We start from the raw sequence: 21,797 nt of genomic DNA, 5'->3' as shown, positions 1-21,797 counted from the left end.
TTCTGCTCTCTTCCTCTGCAGAGAACCGTCACTATGGAAAGACAAAAATGAATGAGAGGAGCAGTCGATCACACGCAATTTTCCGAATGGTGAGTAACACCACAACATTAGGTACATGTTGATTTCTGGGGAACTCTGGGTTTTTCATGATTTATGTCTTCTTAGATCCTGGAAAGCAGAGAAAGGAGTGACCCAGCATCTGGTGAAAATGCTGATGGAGCCATTATTGTGTCTCATTTGGTAAGGAGCTATTTTTTTTATTGGAAAGTGTTCTTTCTTTCTGTTAATTGTCTTCCTCATTGTCTGTTTATTATTCTTTTTTGAATAGCCATTTTGCTTATCTTCTAGAATTTAGTCGATCTAGCTGGATCTGAGAGAGCCAGTCAAACAGGAGCTGACGGTAAGGTGGAGTTAAATCCATAAATCATATAAAGTTACTGATTTAAAGCCTTGTGAAATGCAAAATAGATCTGATGATAATTGTAAGTGTACTGTGTGATCAGCAAACCCAAAATAAACCATCTCTTTTTTATCTTTTAGGCACACGCTTCAAAGAAGGTTGCAATATCAACCGCAGCCTGTTCACACTGGGCCACGTGATCAAGAAGCTGACTGATGAAGGCCAGAAGTGAGTTAACATGATTACATAACTGAACATTTCTGGTTTACCTGTTTACATTTCCAATTCAATAACTGTCTGTGTTGTTATCTCTAATATCAGAATATCGCCATCCTACTGCTCTCTGTCTGAGTTAGCTGTTTGATTAAAGTAGGCTAACATATTGTGGCTAACATGCTGGTTCCTAAAGTGAGAACCAGAGAACAGAACTGGGTAAAAAAGCTTTTAAATATGCTGCCCCTTCTGCTTGGAATAATATACAGAAGGAGCTGAAACTCAGATTTGATCACTATGGGGGAATTCAAGTCCATCTTAAAGGACAGAGAACAAGAATCCATTGGTCGATGTGATTGCTCGTATATCCCATAATCGAAGTTGTTTTAAATTGTACCAGTTTTTAATGATTTATAATAGTTTGTTTTATTTGCATATTGACTGGTTAATGTGGCATTTAATTTTTGTTTTACGACCGCTGTATTCGTCTGCCTGTATTGTCTGTGTTTTATCTGTTGTAACTTTGTTCATGCTGCCCTCTCGGCCAGGTCGCTCTTGAAAAAGAGATTTTAATCTCAATGAGACTTTTTACCTGGTTAAACAAAGGATGGTTATATATATATATATATATATATATATATATATATATATATATATATATATATATATATATATATATATATATTATATATATATATATATATATATATATATATATATATATATATATATATATATATATATATACCTATATTGAAAAGGTTCATGACGGTTATTGCAGTCCAGATGGGTTTTGAGTTGGGAGGCAACAGTTCACTCCCGAATATTTGACAGGAATGGATATGGATTATATATATATATATATATATATATATATATATATATATCTGGTTTCAGTACTCGCCACAGCACAGAGTCTGCCCTACTCAAGGTCACCAACGACATTCTCCTCTCTGCTGACTCTGGTTCCCTCTCAATTCTCATTCTCCTTGACCTAACAGCCGCATTTGACACGATCAACCATTCCATCCTCATCACCCGCCTCCATTCTTCCATTGGCATAACCGGTACTGCCCTCTCCTGGTTTAAAAATAGACGGACATCAATTAATCTCCATTAACAACTCCAAATCCCCCACAGCCCCCGTCAATCATGGCATCTCTCAGGGTTCTGTACTTGGTTCCCTTCTGTTCATTATCTACATCCTCCCAATTGGATAAATCCTCCGTCAACACCAACCGACCCTCCCTCTCATCGACCGCTGCTGAAAACTCTGATCCATGCCTTCATAGCATCCCGACTGGATTACTGCAACAGCATACTTTTTGGATCACCTGCATTCATACTAAAAAAACTTCAATATGACCAAAACTCAGCTGCCCGCTTGCTCACCTTCACCCGACGCTCCGACCACATCACCCCTATCCTCCATGACCTCCACTGGTTCCCCATCAAACACTGCATTGACTTTAAAATATTACTTTTCACTTATGGCGCATTTCCACTACAGGGCCTCGCTCGGTATGGCTAGGCCTTGTTAGGACTGGCTCACTTTATGCTGCGTTTCCATTACAGTTTAGTAGCTGGGGCAGTAACTATAGTAACGCAGTGTACGCGGAGCCGTGACGTCATCTTCATGAGAACCACAGAAAAACAACATCAGCCGTTAGCTGTTAGCACTCAAGCTCACAGATCCTCATATCTGTTCAGAAACTAGACAAAAGTTAAACAAGTACAAACCACAGACTGTCTCATGGCGAATACAGTCGCTGCTTTATTTATGTCTGTATAGGCCGTTGTGAGTGTGGACGGTCGGAGCATATACTGCGTTACCCCTAGATTCCATCTGGTCCGTCTGCGGCACGTTACGGGCGCGTTACGGCTGCGCCGCGGCGATCACAGCCACTCTAGTCAATGGGTATACTGTTATTTATATATATATATATATACATATATATATATATATATATATATATATATATATATATATATATATATATATATACACACACAAACTAATTTTGCAGACCCTATCCCTCCGTAGTCTTTCAAGTAGGAGGAGAAATGCCAGCGTTCTCCTCCGTTTTACAGGCACTGTGTAAATTATATATAGAATAATTAGGATGATGAATGCATTTTTTTACCACTAAAATACAGCAACACATCTTTGATTCATGTCGTTTATAACTGGAATATTATAGTTATTATTAACTTTGTCTGTACAAAGTAGCCTGTCCAGGAAATATGCCCAAATCAACAAAAACTGCGAGCCGGCAGGCAAGACGCTCCGCTTCTGAAATGCTTCTGAAACGCGCCCGGTAGGGTATGACGCCGGAGGAGGCCGGACCAAAACCGCGGCGCAGACGGACCCGGTGGAATCTAGCGGTTAGCTTAGCCAATCTCCATTTAGAAAACACGCATTTTAAAAGGTTTTTTGCCTGCCGTCTGTCTGCAGACTTGTCAAAGCATTAATTCATGGTTTTTACTAACCGGTATCAGTATGTTGTTACTTCGGCATCATTTTGAAACGTGTATTACAATTAAATCACGGTCAAATATGTTCATTTTGTTGTATCCCCCTTGCCAGCGATTCTCTCTCTAGTTTAGCATACTCAGCCCGACTCAGCCTGGTTGTTGGCCCGGAAAGAACCTCGATTTTATGGGGCCAGAAAAACTGAAATAGTACCCGCTAGCCGGAACTACGCCAAGTGGAAACGCAACCAAAAACGGGCCGGGCACAGCACGCTTAAAGCGAGCTCCGCGCTGTAGTGGAAATGCGCCATTACAAAGCCCTCTACAACCTTGCCCCCCCCCCCCTACCTCTGTGACCTCATCCAACAGCACACCCCCACCCGTCGCCTCAGGTCTGCTGAAGCTAACCTACTGCAGCCCATCAGGACAAAGCTCCGGACCTGGGGTGACAGGGCCTTCGCTGCAGCCTCCCCCACACTCTGGAACTCCCTCCCCAGCCACGTCAGATCCGCCAACACTCTCACATCAAACAATCCCTCAAAACTCACCTTTTCACTCTTGCCTTCAACTCCTAATCCACTAACCCCTCGCCCTTATTCCACCTAGTTAAGCACTTTTTACTTTTGTTGTTATTTTGTTTTACTTGCTTGTAAGCGCTTTGAGCACCAGGAAAAGCGCTATATAAATGTAATGTATTATTATTTGGAGTTAAACAATTCATGTTTACATAAAAGAAGACGGAGAAGAAAGGAACATAGTTTTAAAATGTTCATAAAGAGCTTAGTTCACATTTACTCAATTTCATTCTCTCACTTCAGGGGCTTCACAAACTACAGGGACAGTAAGCTCACCCGCATCCTGCAGAACTCGTTGGGCGGGAACGCTAAAACAGTCATCATCTGCACCATCACTCCGGTCACTCTGGAGGAGACCCTCAGCACTCTGCAGGTTGGTCAAATATGCCGTTTTCTGTCCTGTACATCAAAGCTTCTACCTCAATATTATTCACATGTTATATTGAAATACTAAATGGTATTGTACATTCCAATCAAAGTTCATTTATATAGCCAAATGTCACACATTTATTTATATAAATAAATGTGAAGATTTTTGTTTAGGTAATCACTAAACAGTTTTGGACTGCTTTCTCAAGGATTTTAGAGAGGAAAAAAAGATTGTAAATAGGTCTACTCTATAGTTGGCCAAAACCTCTGGATCAAGGTTGTGCTTTTTAAGAAGAGGTTTTATCGCAGCTACTTATAAAGGATTGTGGTAAGTTGCCTGATAATAAAGAAATTATAATCATATTTAATAAAGTAGGGTTAATGAAGGGAAACACTTATTTCACAGCTTAGTTGGAATTTGGTCTAATTGATGGTATAGAAGAGACAATCATTGAAGTTAGTAGTTTGAGGTTTATGGGAGAAAAGAAGACTAAATAACTATCTGGTGTTGTATCAGATCTTAAAGTTCTGGTAGATGAAGATAACTGATTGAAGGCAGGAGGTTATTAATTTTGTTTCGTAGAGTTATAATTGTATTATCAAAAAATCTCATGAAATCATTAGTACTGAGTGTTATAGGAATATAAGCTGTGGCTCTCTGTCAGCCTGGTCTCGGTGCTGCAAATACATCTGGCATTGTTCTTATCTTCTGAGTAATAAGATGCTCTCGCTTTACGGAGAGCTTTCTTATATTTAGTGAGATTATCATGCTAAATTAAACAAGATTCTTCAAGCTTAGTGGAACGCCATATCCTTTTAAAGGGGACCTACCATGCTAAATGCACTTTTTGATGTCTTTTATACATAAATATGTGTCCCCGGTGTGCAAGGGAACTCATGCAGCGTCAGAAAATAAACCCTCTCTTTTCCTCCGTATCCAAATCTCTAAAAACGGGGGTACAACGGAGCTGATCCGGATTTGCGTCCGATATGACGCAATATCGGAAATGTGGACCCACGGCACTATCAGAAAGTTGCTATCAGAAACAATGCCCGACTGTTTTGGAAGTAATATGTGACCCGCTCTATCGAAATCAGTCGGAAGTCGCAACGGCTCATTTCAAAATAAACGTGGATTTGCGTAAAAAACTATTTTTTCGGGGTTCGGGTGTTTTGTTTGATTTTAAATAAACAAAGTCTTGGCTTTCAGAATATGAAACTTTTATTTCCAAAATCACACGATAAATACATTTGTGAAGCTTGTGAAGCTTGTGAAGGGAAGATGACAGGCACCTCTCACTCGCAATCTGCTCTTCCGTAGCGCAGCTCCCCCTCCCTCCGGCTGAAATTATGAATGTAAGGCATATAGTAATCATAGATAACACGGCAGGGTCCGTTACAGTTTGTTTTCATCTGATTTCAATTAAACAAAGTCTTGGCTTTCAGAATATTAAACTTGTTTCGGCAAATGTAGATGATAAATACAACTATGAAGCTTGTAACGGCATATTTACAAGCGGAGAACGGAGTAATTTAACGTCACAGCAGGCATAACAACAGCCGGTGTTTCTCGTGAGTGTTTTCCCCGGGAAACAAACCCAATATACACAAACGCAAAAATACACACACACACACACACACACACACACACACACACACACACTCGGGAGCTTCCCCCAGACCAGTAATCCAAACGGAAATATTTTCCCTCCGGACTATTTTGATCATTTGCTCCGCTAATACTCAATCAGATCGATGGATTCCAGAGAAGAGGAAACTTTGAAGGCCTTTTTCTCAAAATCATGACTCGGTGACAGTCATTATATAATGTGACATATTTTGCTTAATATTTGGAGTACAAAAACAATCTTGATATCATTAGAAAGCTAGGAATCTCCTCTTTCCAACAGTGTATACAACTCAAAATGTGTCTTCGGGTCAATGCGACTGATTTCGATAGAGCAGGTCACATATGGTCGGTGTTTAGCATCGCTAACACTCAGAGCTAACCTGTACTGGAGAGCATGTGTGTGAAGAAGCAGGAAATAAAAAGGAACTCACCTTGTGGTATAACCGGCAAGAGAGAAAGCCTTTGAGCTCCATACTGTTTCAGAAATAATCCTTGATATGGCGTTTCATCACGGCAGTATTTAGACCGTAGCTGCCGGGTCCCGCATGAGCTCAGCCCCCTCCTTTTTTATCAATTTTTTATTTCTTTTTTAAAGCTTTATACCCAACATCAGCACTTTTGAAACAGGAAGCGAAATAGAGGGATATGAGGCATGGCTAGAATGGGTGATCTGTTTGGTATTTTGAGCAAAACACTTCATAGACATGTTTTTTATATATTTGTATATACAAGGTGTCTGCGGGGTCTTAAAAAGTATTAAAAGTTGATAAATCAATTTAGCGAAAATTAAGGCTATTAAAAAGTATTAAACGGCATTTTCCAAGGTATTACATTTTGTAGCTTGTTTTCAATAAGTATATAAATTGTCCAAAGAGGTTGTATTCTACAGTTTGCCTGAATGTAATCATTGCGTAGGTGTGTAGTGTGATTCTGAGTAGTTTATTTATGGCATCCCGTTGGATTTGACGTCATCTGAACAGGACATCGCACGCTCACTGCTTGATAGCGCGCAAAGGTCCGTTTACGCCGGTTGTTAAACATCGTTATGGGGAAATGCAAGTTTGCGTCCAAATGGTTGGAAGATAAGGAGGAAGGACAATCAATACTGTATATAGTAAATGTGAGGTAAAGTGTGTCGCAAATGTAACCGGTTAAAACTCGAAGTGGCGATGAGGTCTTAAAATGTATGGAAAGGGTCTTAAAAAAGGTCTTGAAAGGTATTACATTTGACTTCAGGATTCCTGCATATACCCTGATATATCTGAGACCTATGCTATGAGGCGCTTTCACACCGGAGTACTTTTCCCAGTACTTTTCCCATTTAGTTCCTGGGATTTTGCGTTCACACCAAAAAGAGAACTTAGTTCATGAGAACTTTTACCCCTTTTTTAGTGCCTGCTAGAGAGGTGGTACTTTCCTGGGGAGAAAAAAGTTCCAATTTCTGATTGGCTGGGCGAATTGCAAACCACGCCCCGTAAAACTCGGAAACGTTTTTTGAAGCCGCCATTGTATTTGCTGGGATTAGCATTAGCATTATTAGCATTAGCCCCGCGCACCAACTGAGAGAGAATAACTTATAGCAACACAAAAGAAAACATGGGAGCGGTGGAGTGATGAGGAGGTTCTGGCGATTTACTCGGAAGGCTTCAGTAGAAGCTGCTGGGAGTCCCAGCAGCTTCTACTGAAGCCAGTCCCCAACTCCGGGGACTTCCGGCCGGGGACTTCGGGTGGCAGTATACGCCGTGAAGTTGTTTGTAAACCCAAAGCAGAAGAAGAAGTGACGTCACCGGCTTAATTTGCGTAATCTTCCCTCAGGGAACTTATTCCGGTGTGAACGCGTTCGGCTCTTAGTTCCATGGGGGTACTAAGTGCTGGGAACTAAGTACGGCAAAGTACTTGGTGTGAAAGCGGCTATTGCCTAAAAATAGCATGAGGTGCACTTTAAATTGTCTCAACTTTGCGGGTTTCAGGATTATGCCATGGGGCTATTCTTTGTCGTTATATTTTCTTCTTTTTAAAGGCAATACAGTTGGCTTATTTGCCCTGCACATTTATGCAAGATTAAACATTGCACATTTTCCGTTGAAGGCCTGTCCAGAAAGTTTTATTTTTATGAGACTTTACAACATGGACTATTAGAGGGAACAGACTGAGAAATCAAAGCAGATCATTTTTCAACAAAAAAATTATTTGTGTTAGTTTGCCAGCACTGCAAAGAAAATGAAGAACGACCCTCATGTGACAGAGGTGTCCGATGAAGGGGCCCTGCTCAAAAGGTATCGCAATGAAATTGAAGACCTGAAGCGTCGACTTCAAGAGGCAAGTATCATCTTTCCTTTTTTTCTTAAGTCTTGTTTTATTTTGATGTGCTTATCACCACAATTCCCATTTTAAATGCACGTTCTACTAACTACCCACGGGTGATCTCGCTACAGGTGTCTTCAGTCACACAGACTACGGCCAAGGAGAAGAAATCTCTCTCCCAGAGGCTCCAAGAGAAGGATCAGCTGCAGACAGAGCAAGAGGACCGCATCAGAAACCTCACCAAATTGCTTGTCACCAGCTCAAACCTGGTTCCTGTACAAAAGGTGAATATGACTTAAAATAACGCTGGTTTCAAAGGAGACCTTTTTTTTCTTCAGCATCTTAGTCCTGCTTACACTCATCCTGTTTTTCCAGGTGCCCAAACGCAGAGAAACTTGGGGAGGGAAGATGCAAGGACTTGCCCGTACGTCTCGATGTGATTCTTTCACTGGGAATAGAAAAGCCGACCTCTCCTGTCTGAGTGAGCTGTGTGAATGTAAGAAAAAGTTAATGCACTCTGCAAATCATAATTCCAATCATCATTCATGATTAAAATGAATTCAAATTATTAGTTTCATACATACATGGTATGTTTCAACAGCTGATAAGGACTTTGATGCTCACTGGGAGATTCCTGATGAGCCTTCAGATGAAATGGACATGAATCAGACTTCTGTGACTGTCCGAAGCTTTGCAGACAGGTGAATGTCTTAAAACTACTAATGCTTATATTACTTTTTATTTGATAGACAGCAAATGTAACTACTCTTATCATCCAGGACAGCGTAATGCTGCCTTCACACCGGACGCGATGCGATGTTTGGGGGCGGCGCGATTACATGTAAAGTCAATGCAGAGACGCGGACAGATGCGAATTCGCTCCGACGGCGAGCATGAAGCGGTGGACGTGAATTCCGCGGTGCGATTGAAGGGGGCCGCGACAAACGCTCGAGTTCAATTTTTTCAACTAGAGTCATATTCGCGTGACGCGATCTCGCGGTAGCCAATCAGCGGTGAGGATCTCAGCCTGCCGTCACTGACGTTCAACCAGAAAACATCAGCCGTTAGCTGTTAGCAGTTACAGCTCCTCATATCTGTTCAGAAACTGGACAAAAGTTAAACAAGTACAAACCACAGACTGTGTGTCATGGCGAATACAGTCGCTGGTTTATTTATATCTATATAGGCCGTTGTGAGTGTGGACGGAGCATATACAACGTTAGCTTAGCCCTGTCGATGCGATCTTCATTCAGAAAACAAGCATTTTAAAAGGTTTTTCGCCTGCCGTCTCGTCTGCAGACTTGTCAAGCATTAATTCATGGTTTTTACTAACTGGTATTAGTATGTTACTTCGGCATCATTTAGAAACGTGTATTACAATTTAATCACGGTAAAATATGTTCATTTTGTTGTAGTTGTAGCCCCCGAGCCAGCACGTCTTGTTTGAATGATGCTAGTAAACACAACTGACAGCCGCGGTGAAACTCGAGCGTTTAGAGCAATGCGATAAGAGCGATAAGAGCGATTAGAGCGAAGCGAATATTCGCATCGCGTCCGGTGTGAACGCAGCATAAATTGTGACCACTTTATCATGAGTTGAAGCTTGATATCCCTCTTGTTTTCTTCTATCAAATCAAGTTTTATTTATAAAGCACATTTAAAAGCGATTTTTGGTCGAGCCAAAGTGCTGTACATGTAATAAAAACACATTACTACAAAACACAATAAACGACAATAAATTACAACAGATATAACTTAAAAAACAAAATAAGAATAAAACACACGGAATAGTCAGGAGTCGTGCTCCGCTCTAACTAGAAAGCCAGAGAGAAGAAGTGTGTTTTTAGTTTTGATTTAAAAACCCCTAGGGTCTGGGCCGACCTCACATGGAGGGGCAGAGTGTTCCAGAGCCTAGGGCCAGCTGCTGCGAAGGCTCGGTGCCCTCGGGTTTTTAGCCTGGTCTTGGGCACTACCAGCAGCAGCTGGTCAGCAGACCACTATGATCATATTCAGGTTCATATTAGTATGTAGTGCCTCTACTGTGACATGTGTCCTTGCTTTAATGTTCAAAAAGCTTTTTATTTTTCTCATACTGCCTGTGCTTAGGGGTGCAACAACACATTTTTGGTCAGGTTTCTGATGCGGTCCTCAACTAATCGACCAATTAATCGATTAAAATCGATGACCAAATTAGTTGCCAACTAATTCAGTCGTTGATTCGTTCGGTCTATGTTGTTACTCTCTGTTTGCGGAGCTGGCCAGGTCACTCTGGGCGGGGGGGGGGAACATTCGAAAAAATGGCGGAGGCGTAGAGAAGCACGGTCCGAATAAAATCTTGAACAGCGTGGGAGCACTTCACTTTAAACAACAGTAAAAAGTGTGTAAAATCAAACTTGCACATGGGAACACCACAGTGATGCGGGAACATCTCAAACGTAAAAAAAAAACACCCGATCAAGATCCCTCCGCTTCACGTCGGTCTCTGTGATCATACTGTCTGTGTTTTTTCCCCCCAATAATGACCGGCTCGCTGCACATTATCCGGCTTATTACACGGCCAAATATCAAACAAACTAACGACTAGCTTAACTTATTTAAAATATGCCAATTTATTGATTCGGCTATTTTAAAGTGTTTGTACATTTGCAGAAAATAGGTCGGGTTGAGACACTGCTGTATTTATGTGTGTGTAAGGAAGTGTAACTGCAGAGACAATCTACATATTGGTTGTAGCAAAGCCTGTTAACACTTTTTGTTTGTGATTCACAATTTTATATTTTATAATTTGTTATAATGTATTATTTATAACGGCTCAGGTCCATTAAACAGGGATGCAAACTTGTCACCTTTCGGCGAAATTCGCCGTTTTGAATCCAAAATAGGTAGTTTGTGTGATTCATGTAGATCTGCAATAAAAATATTTTTGGGGTATGCGGGGGGTCTGGGACCCGGAGTAATCTGCGGCCGCGAGCTGTTATGTGCCATCATGACACGCATGGTGTTCTTTTTTTTATATATTATAATGAAGCGCGAGCTGTGTGCTCGAGTCTTCCTGCCTGTCGGCTCTGCTCATGGATGTATAATAAGGCTCTGCTGCTCCGGGATGAGGGTCTAGCTTCAGCAGCTACATTACCTACGGGTGCGTTCGTTAATATTAACTGTGCGGTCCGGTGTCACTGTGGCACAGACTGGACCGCTGGTGAACAGCTGTTAGAACGGGCCGTTCAGGTGTTCAGAGCAGAGCTCCCTGTTGGAGCGGCAGAGCGTGATGTGCACTGAAAAGTGTTCCTGTCGCAATATTATCGTTGAGCTAGCTAACTAGCATACATTGTCACTATCTGCTAACGTTAGCTTTGGCCTTCGTTTTCAAATAGTTTTTTTTCATAGGCTATAAACGGAGGTGGTATAAGTATATATCTTGTACTTGAGTAAAAGTAGAAGTACTCAGATCTTGTTCGTAAAAGTAGAAGTACTCAGATCTTGTACTTGAGTAAAAGTAGAAGTCCTGCATTCAAAATGTTCCTCAAGTAAAAGTAGAAAAGTATTCTCATCAAAATATAGTGAAAGTAGCGACAGTAAAAGTAGTCGTTGTGCAGATTGGTCCATTTCAGAATAATATATATGATATGTTTTATAATGATTGATCATGAAAGTGTTCTCAAAGCTGGTAAAGGTGCAGCTAGTTTGAATGACTTTGTATACTGCAGGGTAGCTTGTGAATTTACTCCAGGTGGAACTAAAGTCTGATTTAACACTCGATTAGATTTCACATCATTCATCCACATCTGTAAAGTACTAAATGTAGTGGAGTAGAAGTACACCATTTACCTCTGAACTGTAGTGGAGTAGAAGAACAAAGTAGCAACACATTGAAATACTTAAATAAAGTACAAGTATCTCAAAATTGTACCCAAGTATAGTACTTGAGTTTATGAACTTAGTTACTTTACACCACTGGCTATACAGATAGAAAGACTAAGCCTTGCACAGAGGCATGAAAATACATTTTCAAAATGCTCAACAGTGCTGCCAAAATTATAAACTGACTGCTACACAATTCAAATAAATGCTTTTATACATTTCTATTAGATGTGACTCTTTGGCGTTTCTGTTATTAACTGCTTTAGTTGTTCTGACTGCTAAAATCCTCTGTTATTCCTCATTTTAAAGCCGATATTCCGTGGGGTCGGGGGGGGTCGGATCCTTGTCACCTTTTTCATACCTGATGAGTTTGCAGCCCTGATTAAAGCATTACAAAAAAAACAAAAACAGTTAGGTTAGTTATCATTGTTGATAACTAACCTAACTGTGTGCATGAGGGAAACTCTGAAAGGGAAACCCCAAAAAGCATTATAGGGCCGCTTTTAATAAAGTATGAGGTTTAACGGTTCATTTGGCAACTTTCGTTACACTTATTTTTGTTTCATATCTGCTCAAGCTGTCACTTTATCCTGACAGTAGTGCATGAGAAATAATCTGCCAACTCCCACCACGTTTTAAACCATTTTTCTGATCAGTCAAACTGGACAGCTCTGCTGAAATATGGTAAAAAAAAAGACACCAATGGTTTGAGAAACCTATTTTAGTGTACGGTTTAGCTGGTGAAATGGATCTTTTGGTTTTTGTCAGTCTGAAGGGAGGTACTTGATTTTCAAATGTTGTTGAACACATTTAGTCATCTGTATGTCATACCTTTTTTATTTTTCAGCCCCAAAGACTTTTTGTCTCCAGACCGTATGCACGAGCTTTCAGAGAGAGTCTCCATCTTAATGATGCAGCTGGAGATGGAGACCCAACAGAAAAAAGATGCCCTCGACAAATTACAGTCAACAGAACAGAGGGCAGCGCAGCTGGAGCTGGAGCTGCAGATGGAGGCCGAACAGAAAGTAAAGGCCCTGGAACAGGTGGAGATTTTGGGCGGCAGATTGGCAGACATTGGGAGTCAGAATGAGGACCAGAGCAACACTCAGGTATGCTGTGTTTAGATATACCTCCTCTTTGGCCTAGCAGAGAAATCCATTATTACACATGAGAGAAACGCCATAGCTAGCCATCATACTCATGGCTTGGTTGTTTTAGCTCCTTTTTTTTATTGAAGGACAGGTACAATCATACAGGTTCACAATTGTGACAATGATCTTCCTTCCATTTTCATTTTTTACCACTTAGTAAAAAACATTACAAGCCCCCACCCATCCCCTCCCACCTCGAAAGCCCATGGAGATATAGGTTTAATCAAAGAAGCACATTGATTCCATGTTATCAAAGAACATATAAAATGTAAATGTATACGTTAATACAAAGATACGTGGGTTGATTAAAAAAAAGTAAAGTATAGGAAAATAAATAGCATTAGGTCATTTACACTATTTGGTTGGGAGTGTATGGATGTTGTTGAAATAGTCTATAAAGCACTGCCATTTCTTATAGAAACGGTCTACTGAGATCCTGAGAGTTCATTTGATCTTCTCCAGTTTGAGAAAGAACAACAGGTCTTTGAGCCAAATGGAGGACGATGCGGTGCTTATTGGAGTTTTCAGCCGCCTTTAAAACTAATCTTCAAACCTTGTTTTCCAGATGAAAAAAGAGTTTGCCGAGACGATCCATCTGTGTGAAAGCCTATCTACAGAGAAGGTAAGGCTTGATGGAGCTCCTCCGCTGTGACATAACTCATTCTACAGCTCGGCTTATTTTGCAACTGAAATCTGAGAAAATGATTTATTTATAATTGTAATGTTCAGTATTTAGGTATGTGATGTTATATACAGGTTGTGGAGAAACTCCCAAGGATATCAGATTTGTTCATTCCTGACCAGGCTAAATGAAGGAATATCTCAAAAATCAAATTAATTTACCCAGTGTCTTCAATTTTCGTATTCTCTTTGCAGCTATCTCTGTTTGCATCACTGCTTTTATTTATTTGTTTATATTTTTAACTGCATAGAGGGAAGCCTGCAAAAGCTCATTTTAAGAGTATAATGACAATAAAGATCCTGTGATTTGAAGTTTACCTAACTTTTTTTAAGACCCCAACAAACCATTTTATATATTCATGTTGCACAAAGCACAGCGAAAAATGTTTTATACCCTTTCCACACAGATAATTTGTTAAGCATGATACTAGCAGTTAAAAACAAACAACATTAGGGCAATGCTCTTGGAAATGCTTACTGCTGCTTTAATGTATTAAATGGTACGCTTACAGGACATGGTGCTTGCTGAACGGGACTATCTGAAGCAGGAGCTGGGGATGTTCATTGAGCAAATCGAAATACTGGAGGAGGAGAAAGCACTTCTCTCTCAGGAACTGGAGGAGAAGAGAGAGGTGGACGAGTTCAAGGCTCTAGAGGACGAGTGCAGGAAAGACCAAGAGGTAATTCATTTGATTCCATTCAGACTCCACAGATACCCCTTTCCCTCCAAACCACTACCAGTTTAGGCTCAAAGCTTGTGCTTTTCTGGTTCCAGTTGTGTTTCCACTGCCCAGAGCCCGACTGGTTTACGTTGCTGATTTACTCACAAAAACTGCGTTGGGTCGATGTTCTATTAATCAGGGTTCGTGCGGGTGCTGGAAATCCTTGAAAATGCTTGAAATTTAATGTGGTGTTTTCAAGGTTTGAAAAGTGCTTGGATTTTGGGAATGGTGCTTGGATTTGGGACAAAGTGCTTGAAATTGTAAATGCTTTAATTTCAAGCCTTTATTTACCCAGGTGTATCCCTTGAGATCATTGATCTCTTTTTCAAGGGAGACCTGCTTTACTTTTACAATAAATTGCTGTCTGACTGAATAGTTTGCTTTTTAGATTAAAAGAAAAGAAAGAAGTCGGAGCGAGCTTAATTGCTTCGCTTCTACATAAAACAGCTCCACTCCAGCCTTCCCGCGCTATGCGCGTGACCGGCAAGCGTTTTTGTTACGTGTGACCTGGGCATTCCGATGAGAGTGATAGATGACAGTATGCCAGGAAGTTGCCGTTTCAACGAGCGTTGGCTAGCAGAAGACAAATACAAGCCATGGCTAAGACGAGGGTCAAGCCCACGAATAGCCTCCTGCAAAGTTTGCAAAAAAGACTTTCAGTTATTCACGATGCGAGAGTCTGCGCTGACGAGCCAGATGAAAGGTACGCCGTAGTAGAGCATTTTGGATTAGGCTAACGTTGAATGTTACGTTTGTTTAAAGGGGACCTATCATGCAAAATGCACTTTTGTACATCTTTTATACATGAATATGTGTCCCCGGTGTTCCAGGGAACTCACCAAGTGTCAGAAAACACAACCCTCTCTATTTTCCTCCATACCCAAATCTCTAAAAAAGGGGCTGCAACGGATCTGATAAAAACTGATCCAGATTTGAACACTGTCCTGACGTCAGGCAAGCACTGTAATTCTCTCCGGTTAGTCCACCAGCAGATGACAAACACCCACCTCTCCGCCTCTTCCAAGGAACGAGGGGACCGTGCGGCAGAGTTTCAGTTTCTTTCGCCGGTCAAGATGTCCGTTAAAGTTTAAATCTTCCGGACAAAATTAGAAAAGTGCCGGTCAAAGGTCTTCTTTGTTATTTATTGAGCTTTAAAACAAATGAATAACGACTCTATATAATAATAGGCTATAATAAAACACGGAGGACGGAGATCTCTTTTTCTCCCCCTCTTCTGACTTGATCAGAGCGGCTCCCCTCTCCTGCAGGGGGTCAGCTGCAGCTCACAGAATCAGCCCCCTGCAAAAACAGGGCTGGAGAACAGCAAATAGAGCGAAATGAGGCATGGCTAAAATGCATGATCTGTTTGGTATTTTCAAAACAGAAACGTATAAATATACCTTTTATATAGGTATGGCCCTACAATATATCATTTAAATATAGCATGATAGGTCCACTTTAAGCTAGTAACGTTAGCAAGCTGAATAGCGAACTCGATGAGGGATAATTGCTTATGCAGGTGACAATAATTTCAGAGGAGTGTACCTATGTCAGTACACCACAGGATGGTTACAGTCGCCATGCTGTGGTGTTCAGAGGATGAAGCACTCACTGTTGTAATTAGACATTAGCTTCTTAGTATGTTGTATTATAAACTGAGGATTTGACCGCGGTTGATCATTTTAGAAACAGGCTTTTATATAAAGTCTTGTAGTATTATACAAGTAAAACTACATTTTGCTTTAATCCCACGTAATTGTAGAAGAAACAGTCTTTTGAAGATGTATAAGACCGGTGTCTTGAGTAGTCAGCATTACCTACAAATCATTGTACACATTTGTAAATATTATTTTCCACTGGTTACCATTGTGAGTCTATTTTTATGCAGCTCTGCCTGATTTTGTGGCTACAATTCAGGCTAATACGCTACCAGAGTTGGAATTATTATTTGTATTTATTTTTTTCATTTAATCGTTTATTTGAAGAGGGACAGTGCATATTGATGAACATTTAAAACAAATGATGCTTTAAAAACGTAAACATGCCGGATTTTAGCTTTGAGCTAGTTTCCATCCGTAGTCCCTCACATACAACATTTAAGAACATGAATAAGTACTCAGATATTGTTAGGGATGTCCCGATCACCTTTTTTTGCTCCCGATCCGATTCCGATCATTTGATTTTGACAATCTGCCGATACCGATTTTTCCCGATCCGATCTTTATGCAATGCATTAAGAGGAAAAAAAAGGTAACAGATAACGGCTGGTCATCCAACGCGATGAATTCAGCTATCTTGGCTGTTATTTTTTTGGCCTTTTCACTGTTCTGGGGTAGTTTCTCTTTCCTTTTAAAAGTGTCGGTTGTTTCAGTGCCGTTATCTGAGTGGCCGCTGTGTACTCGTCGTGTTGTTGTTGGTGGTGTTTGTATTAGATTGGTCGTGTTGAACGTAGCTCTGTTCTTTCCACCACGCGGAACCTCCGCCTTGCAAACATTGCATATGGCTGTTACACTGCCTTCGCTTTCAATTTTATAATACTTCCAAACTCCTGACATTTTCTCTGTCCCGACTCCCGAGTCACCAGCTGAACGTAGCCTCTTGTTAGCTTACTGCTACTATTAGACACTGCGCCCACTCTGTTGCCAGATTTGAGAGAAATAAGCAACCAGGTCTATGAAAACAAGCCCAAAAGAAGCAACACATACATGATGTTGTGTAATTTTAACCCAAAACTAAGGCCTCAGGATGACTTTAAGACGTGAACATGGTCATTTTTGTTTTGTAACATTAAATAAAATATATAAAAAAAATCCGATCCCCGATCACGTGATCGGATCGGGACATCCCTAGATATTGTACTTAAGTAAAAGTAGAAGTACCAGAGTGTAGGAATACTCTGTTACAAGAATAAGTCCCTCAATCAAAATGTTCCTCAAGTAAAAGTAGAAAAGTATTAGCATCAACATATAGTTAAAGTAGCGACAGTAAAAGTAGTGATTGTGCAGATTGGTCCGTTTCAGAATAGTATATATGTTTTATAATGATTGATCATGAAAGTGTTCTCAAAGCTGGTAAAGGTGCAGCTAGTTTGAATGACTTTGTATACTGCAGGGTAGCTTGTGAATTTACTCCAGGTGGAACTAAAGTCTGATTTAACACTTGATTATATTTCACATCATTCATCCACATCTGTGAAGTAACTAAAGGTATTAAATACATGTAGTGGAGTAAAAGTACACCATTTACCTCTGAATTGTAGTGGAGTAGAAGTAGTACACAGTTGCATAAAATGGAAGTACAAGTATTTAAAAAATGTACTTGAGAAATGCACCATGTGCAGTGTTGGAGGGCTGCTCAACATAGCCTACACAAAAGAGCTGCTCCTCTCTGCAGCATCTGCCAGGCAGAAGTATCACATCTTGATGACCAAAGACGTCTAAAGCAAGATGAGAAGAAGACACAGAAGAGGAAAGGAATGATGGAGGAGATAACACGGATAAAAGCCAAAAAGAAGAGAATGGAGGAAGACATAAGGGTCCTCATGTAGTCTGCTGATCATAACGCAGAAAAAGCCAAGTCACAAGGAAAACTAAGCTTCATCTCCAAGTCCAATGGCCTTCGAAGAGCTGCTAAGGAAAAGGAAAGACATCTGGAGACTTTAGAGAGACAGCTAATGCCCCTTTCACACCGGCGCTTTTCCAGCTCCTGCTGGGAGCTAGAGCCTGAAAAGCGCCGGTTTTTCCTGTTCACACCGCAGCGGCGGCGCGTCATAGCTCCGGAATGCGGTTCACTTCCAGTTCCAAAAAGTTGTCGCTTTGGAGCTATGACGCGGCGTCGCTTACGTCTCTCTTACGTCCGTCGAGGCGGAGGCGGGGGCAACCTTTTGGGTATGCACTATTTTTATAAGAATATTGTTCATACCTGTTTATCTGTTTACATTCTGTGATTTGTATACAAAAGAAAACACAATTCAAGTCTGATCCAGTGATTTTATTGTAAGAGGCATGATACAAAATAGATCAGGTTTAACTGCAGTAATATTAGTGGTCCCCCATGTTGAAATACTCTATCAATGCAGATCTAACGTCAGCTCCTTGTCTACCGTTCTCTGGAAAGGGGTGTAAAGGGGGTTGGTTGTACACAACTTCATGGCAATATTCAGTCGTCCCTTGAAAAGTCGTCCGATGCCTTCCATTTCGTCTCGTAAGAGGATAACCACAGCGAACAGCGCTTCAATACAATCGGCCATTGTTGTTGTGATTTCCGCGCGGTTTGGGTTTTAGGAAGCAGGCACGTAAACGGTTACATCATGACGCAAACGATGAGGCAATGACGCAGTACCATCCCGGCTCTTGAGCGGTTTGAGCGGTGTGAGCGGTGTGAGCGGTGTGAGCGGTGTGAACAGAGCGGGAGCTGAAAAGGGAAACGGGAGCTGAACCAGAAAAGCTCTCGCGAGGATCTAGAAAGTGAAAAGCGCTTGTGTGAAAGCCGCATAACTGACAAACTCAAGGAACTAATGGCACGTCTCCACTACAGCGCGGAGCACGGTTTAAGAGGGCTGTGACGTCAGCGGCCCGTCTTTGGTTGCGTTTCCACTTGGACTAGTACCGGCCGGCGGGTCCTAATTCACAGTTTTTCTGGCCTCATAAAATCGCGGGTCTAGGGCCAGAGACAACGAGGCTGAGTCGGGCTGAGTATGCTAAACTAGAGAGAGCATCGCTGGCAAGGGGTCTACAACTACAACAAGATGGACATATTTGACCGTGATTTAATTGTAATACACGTTTCAAAATGATGCCGAAGTAACAACATACTGATACCGGTTAGTAAAAACCATGAATTAATGCTTTGTCAAGTCTGCAGACAGACGGCAGGCGAAAAACCTTTTAAAATGCGTGTGTTCTAAATGGAGATTGGCTAAGCTAACGCAGTATATGCTCCGACCGTCCACACTCACAACAACGGCCTATACAGACATAAATAAAGCAGCGACTGTATTCACCATGACACAGGCAGTCTGTGGTGTGTACTTGTTTAACTTTTGTCTAGTTTCTGAACATATATGAGGAGCTGTGAGCTCTGAGTGCTAACAGCTAACGGCTGTGTTGTTTTTCTGGGGTTCTCTGAAGATCACGTCACGGCTCCGCCTACACTGCGTTACTATAGATACTACCCCAGTTCCTAAACTGTAATGGAAATGCGCCATAAAGTGAGCCAGTCCTAACGAGGCCCAGCCATACCGAGCGGGGCCGAGCGAGGCCGTGTAGTGAAAACGCGCCATAAAAGACACTCCCTAATAGGCCTTGTGCTATTTAGCCTTACCTTGAATGATTCAATGCAGTGTTCTGTGCAGGTTTTTTGTTTGCTTTTTCAACTCAAGTTGATTTGATTTGCACAATTTCTGATTGCTGATTCAATGTGAAGGAAAATTTACATTTGAGTTTATACAGTATACGCGTGCATATAATGCACCCTTTGGCCTTACCTTGGAGAGCCTTATGTTTACTGCCAACCTAAAAGTACCTCAAAAATGTTAATCAAGAATTTATTGAAAAGTTATTTGGCTGATTGTTTTATATTGCTCAGCCAGGTTATATGGGATGCCCAGTCTACTTACAGATGGGTCACTCATTTTGAAATATTAAACTTAGTTTTATTTTCTTTAATTTTTCATCCTCATGTAGAATGCTATTACGAAACACACATTTGGTTGTTTATAGCATAAAGAACATCTGATTTAATGTGAGGTAGGGAAATAATCATTTGAGTATAAGTATGTGTATATAAATATGTAATTTACAACAGCTGTAAGATGCTTGAAAATGCACCTTGAAAATGCTTAAAGTGCTTGAATTTGACTTTGGAAAAGGTGTAAGAACCCTGATTAATAATAAGAAGCCAGATCAAATTCAAGAACAACTTCTCCAACGTTAAACTATTTCCCAGGGTGCAGTGCTTCATGGTTTATTAATGTCGTTCAGCGGCATCTACCGACCGTTGGAAAGCAGTAATTCACAATTCACACAAGCAACTATTGCATATCCCCCATTAGTGAATTAGTTTCAGACTGAATTTACGCTTTCTGGCATCACAAGGCCGTTATTAAAGTTTCTCTTGTATTAGACAGGTGATTTTATCATAGCAACTGAAGCTCATCTGACTATCTTGAATTGTTGTCGTTATCACATTGTGGCATAAGCCGTTTTCTACAGGCACATTTTACCGGCGTATTTTTTACATTCTAGTCACTTTGCTAAGCGCACCCGCCTCCAACGTAAGCGTGATGTATTTGGTTCTTGGTTCTTGACGGGCAGTCCAGTGGGGCCAGATAAGAACCGGTTTTCGGGACAAAGAGCTGGTCCTGCTGCGGTGGAAACGGGAAGGACCGGTGCTTAATTGGACACTAGTCCCGAAATAGCCCTGGAACTGCTTTGATGGGAAAGGGGCAATAAACCCCTTCCCATCAAGCCGGTTGTAGTTCTAGCTCCGTGCTACTGCTCTTTTGGTTCGGAAGTGGCTCGCCTTTTTTGCCGCGGTTGTCTCCACCGGCCAGAGCCCGATTGACAAGACCGTTTATGTCGCTGATTTTCTCTGCAGCGCCACTCACAACAACAACAATGGGGGACTGCGTCGGGTCGAGGCTCATGCTGCTTTTAATCCTACTAAGTAGGCCTGTCACGATAATTAATTTTGTTGGACGATACATTTTCCTGGAAATTATTGCGATAAACGATAATATTGTCGGCACTGTTGTAAGACCATTTTAGACCACTGACATAAATTACATATATTAAATTATTTAATTTATTGTTTTGGTTGTGTGTGATTTAATTAATTTATTATAGACTGAGGCTGGAAAACAGAGCTCTCTCTCTCTATCTATATATATATATATATATATATATATATATATATATATATATATATATATATATATATATATATATTACGATGCTTGGACTGTAGATTGGGTGTTGGGCTTTCATTTACCTTCTGTCATTTTGTTTGTGTGATCTAACAGAATGTGTTGCAAAATGAAATGGCCAACTTGAAGAAGACTGTTGAAGCCTCTGAGCTTCAGTGTCTGGATCTGCAGGTAAGACAACATGCCCCAAGTGTAGACATTTTGGGTTATTTGGAAATATATGATTTGTATTCTTCATATAACTATTACAAGCCGCACTTTGTTGTAGCAATTTTGTTAAATAATATTTTAACTTTTGTGTTTACAAGAACAAACTACAAACTCTGACTGTTGAGCTGAAGAAGAAAACTGAATTTGCACTGGAACTTCAGAGTATGGTATGTCTTGTCCCATTTGAACATCGTAAAGTTGCAACTTCTAGCTTCTCTTTTCACGAACTGTTATAGTTACAGGGTTCCCGCGGGGTCTTAAAAAGTCTTACATTTGATAAATCT

The 21,797-nt window shown here is 40.9% G+C and overlaps 1 protein-coding gene across 13 annotated transcripts in view; it reads left to right on the top strand.

Annotated features, from left to right (window-relative positions):
* cenpe (centromere protein E) overlaps positions 1–21,797 on the top strand; it is a 158,632-nt gene that overhangs the window by 86,206 nt on the left and 50,629 nt on the right. For 2 of the 13 annotated variants that reach the window (XM_034150568.1, XM_034150567.1), the window contains exons 7-20: positions 22–89; positions 166–240; positions 349–400; positions 541–628; positions 3,904–4,033; positions 7,859–7,978; positions 8,095–8,247; positions 8,339–8,459; positions 8,565–8,664; positions 12,672–12,933; positions 13,541–13,597; positions 14,169–14,336; positions 21,400–21,474; positions 21,612–21,680. The exons of the other annotated variants lie outside the window; for them this stretch is intronic. In XM_034150568.1, coding sequence (XP_034006459.1) covers positions 22–89; positions 166–240; positions 349–400; positions 541–628; positions 3,904–4,033; positions 7,859–7,978; positions 8,095–8,247; positions 8,339–8,459; positions 8,565–8,664; positions 12,672–12,933; positions 13,541–13,597; positions 14,169–14,336; positions 21,400–21,474; positions 21,612–21,680 — 1,538 coding nt within the window. The remainder of the gene's footprint in view (positions 1–21; positions 90–165; positions 241–348; positions 401–540; positions 629–3,903; positions 4,034–7,858; positions 7,979–8,094; positions 8,248–8,338; positions 8,460–8,564; positions 8,665–12,671; positions 12,934–13,540; positions 13,598–14,168; positions 14,337–21,399; positions 21,475–21,611; positions 21,681–21,797) is intronic. 13 annotated transcript variants of the gene reach the window in all.

This window comes from Trematomus bernacchii, unplaced genomic scaffold (assembly GCF_902827165.1).
Source record: "Trematomus bernacchii unplaced genomic scaffold, fTreBer1.1, whole genome shotgun sequence".
In the NCBI taxonomy this organism is placed as follows: Eukaryota; Metazoa; Chordata; class Actinopteri; order Perciformes; family Nototheniidae; genus Trematomus; species Trematomus bernacchii.
Note: the sequence above shows the minus strand (reverse complement) of the source record. Positions and strands in the feature narration are given on the sequence as shown.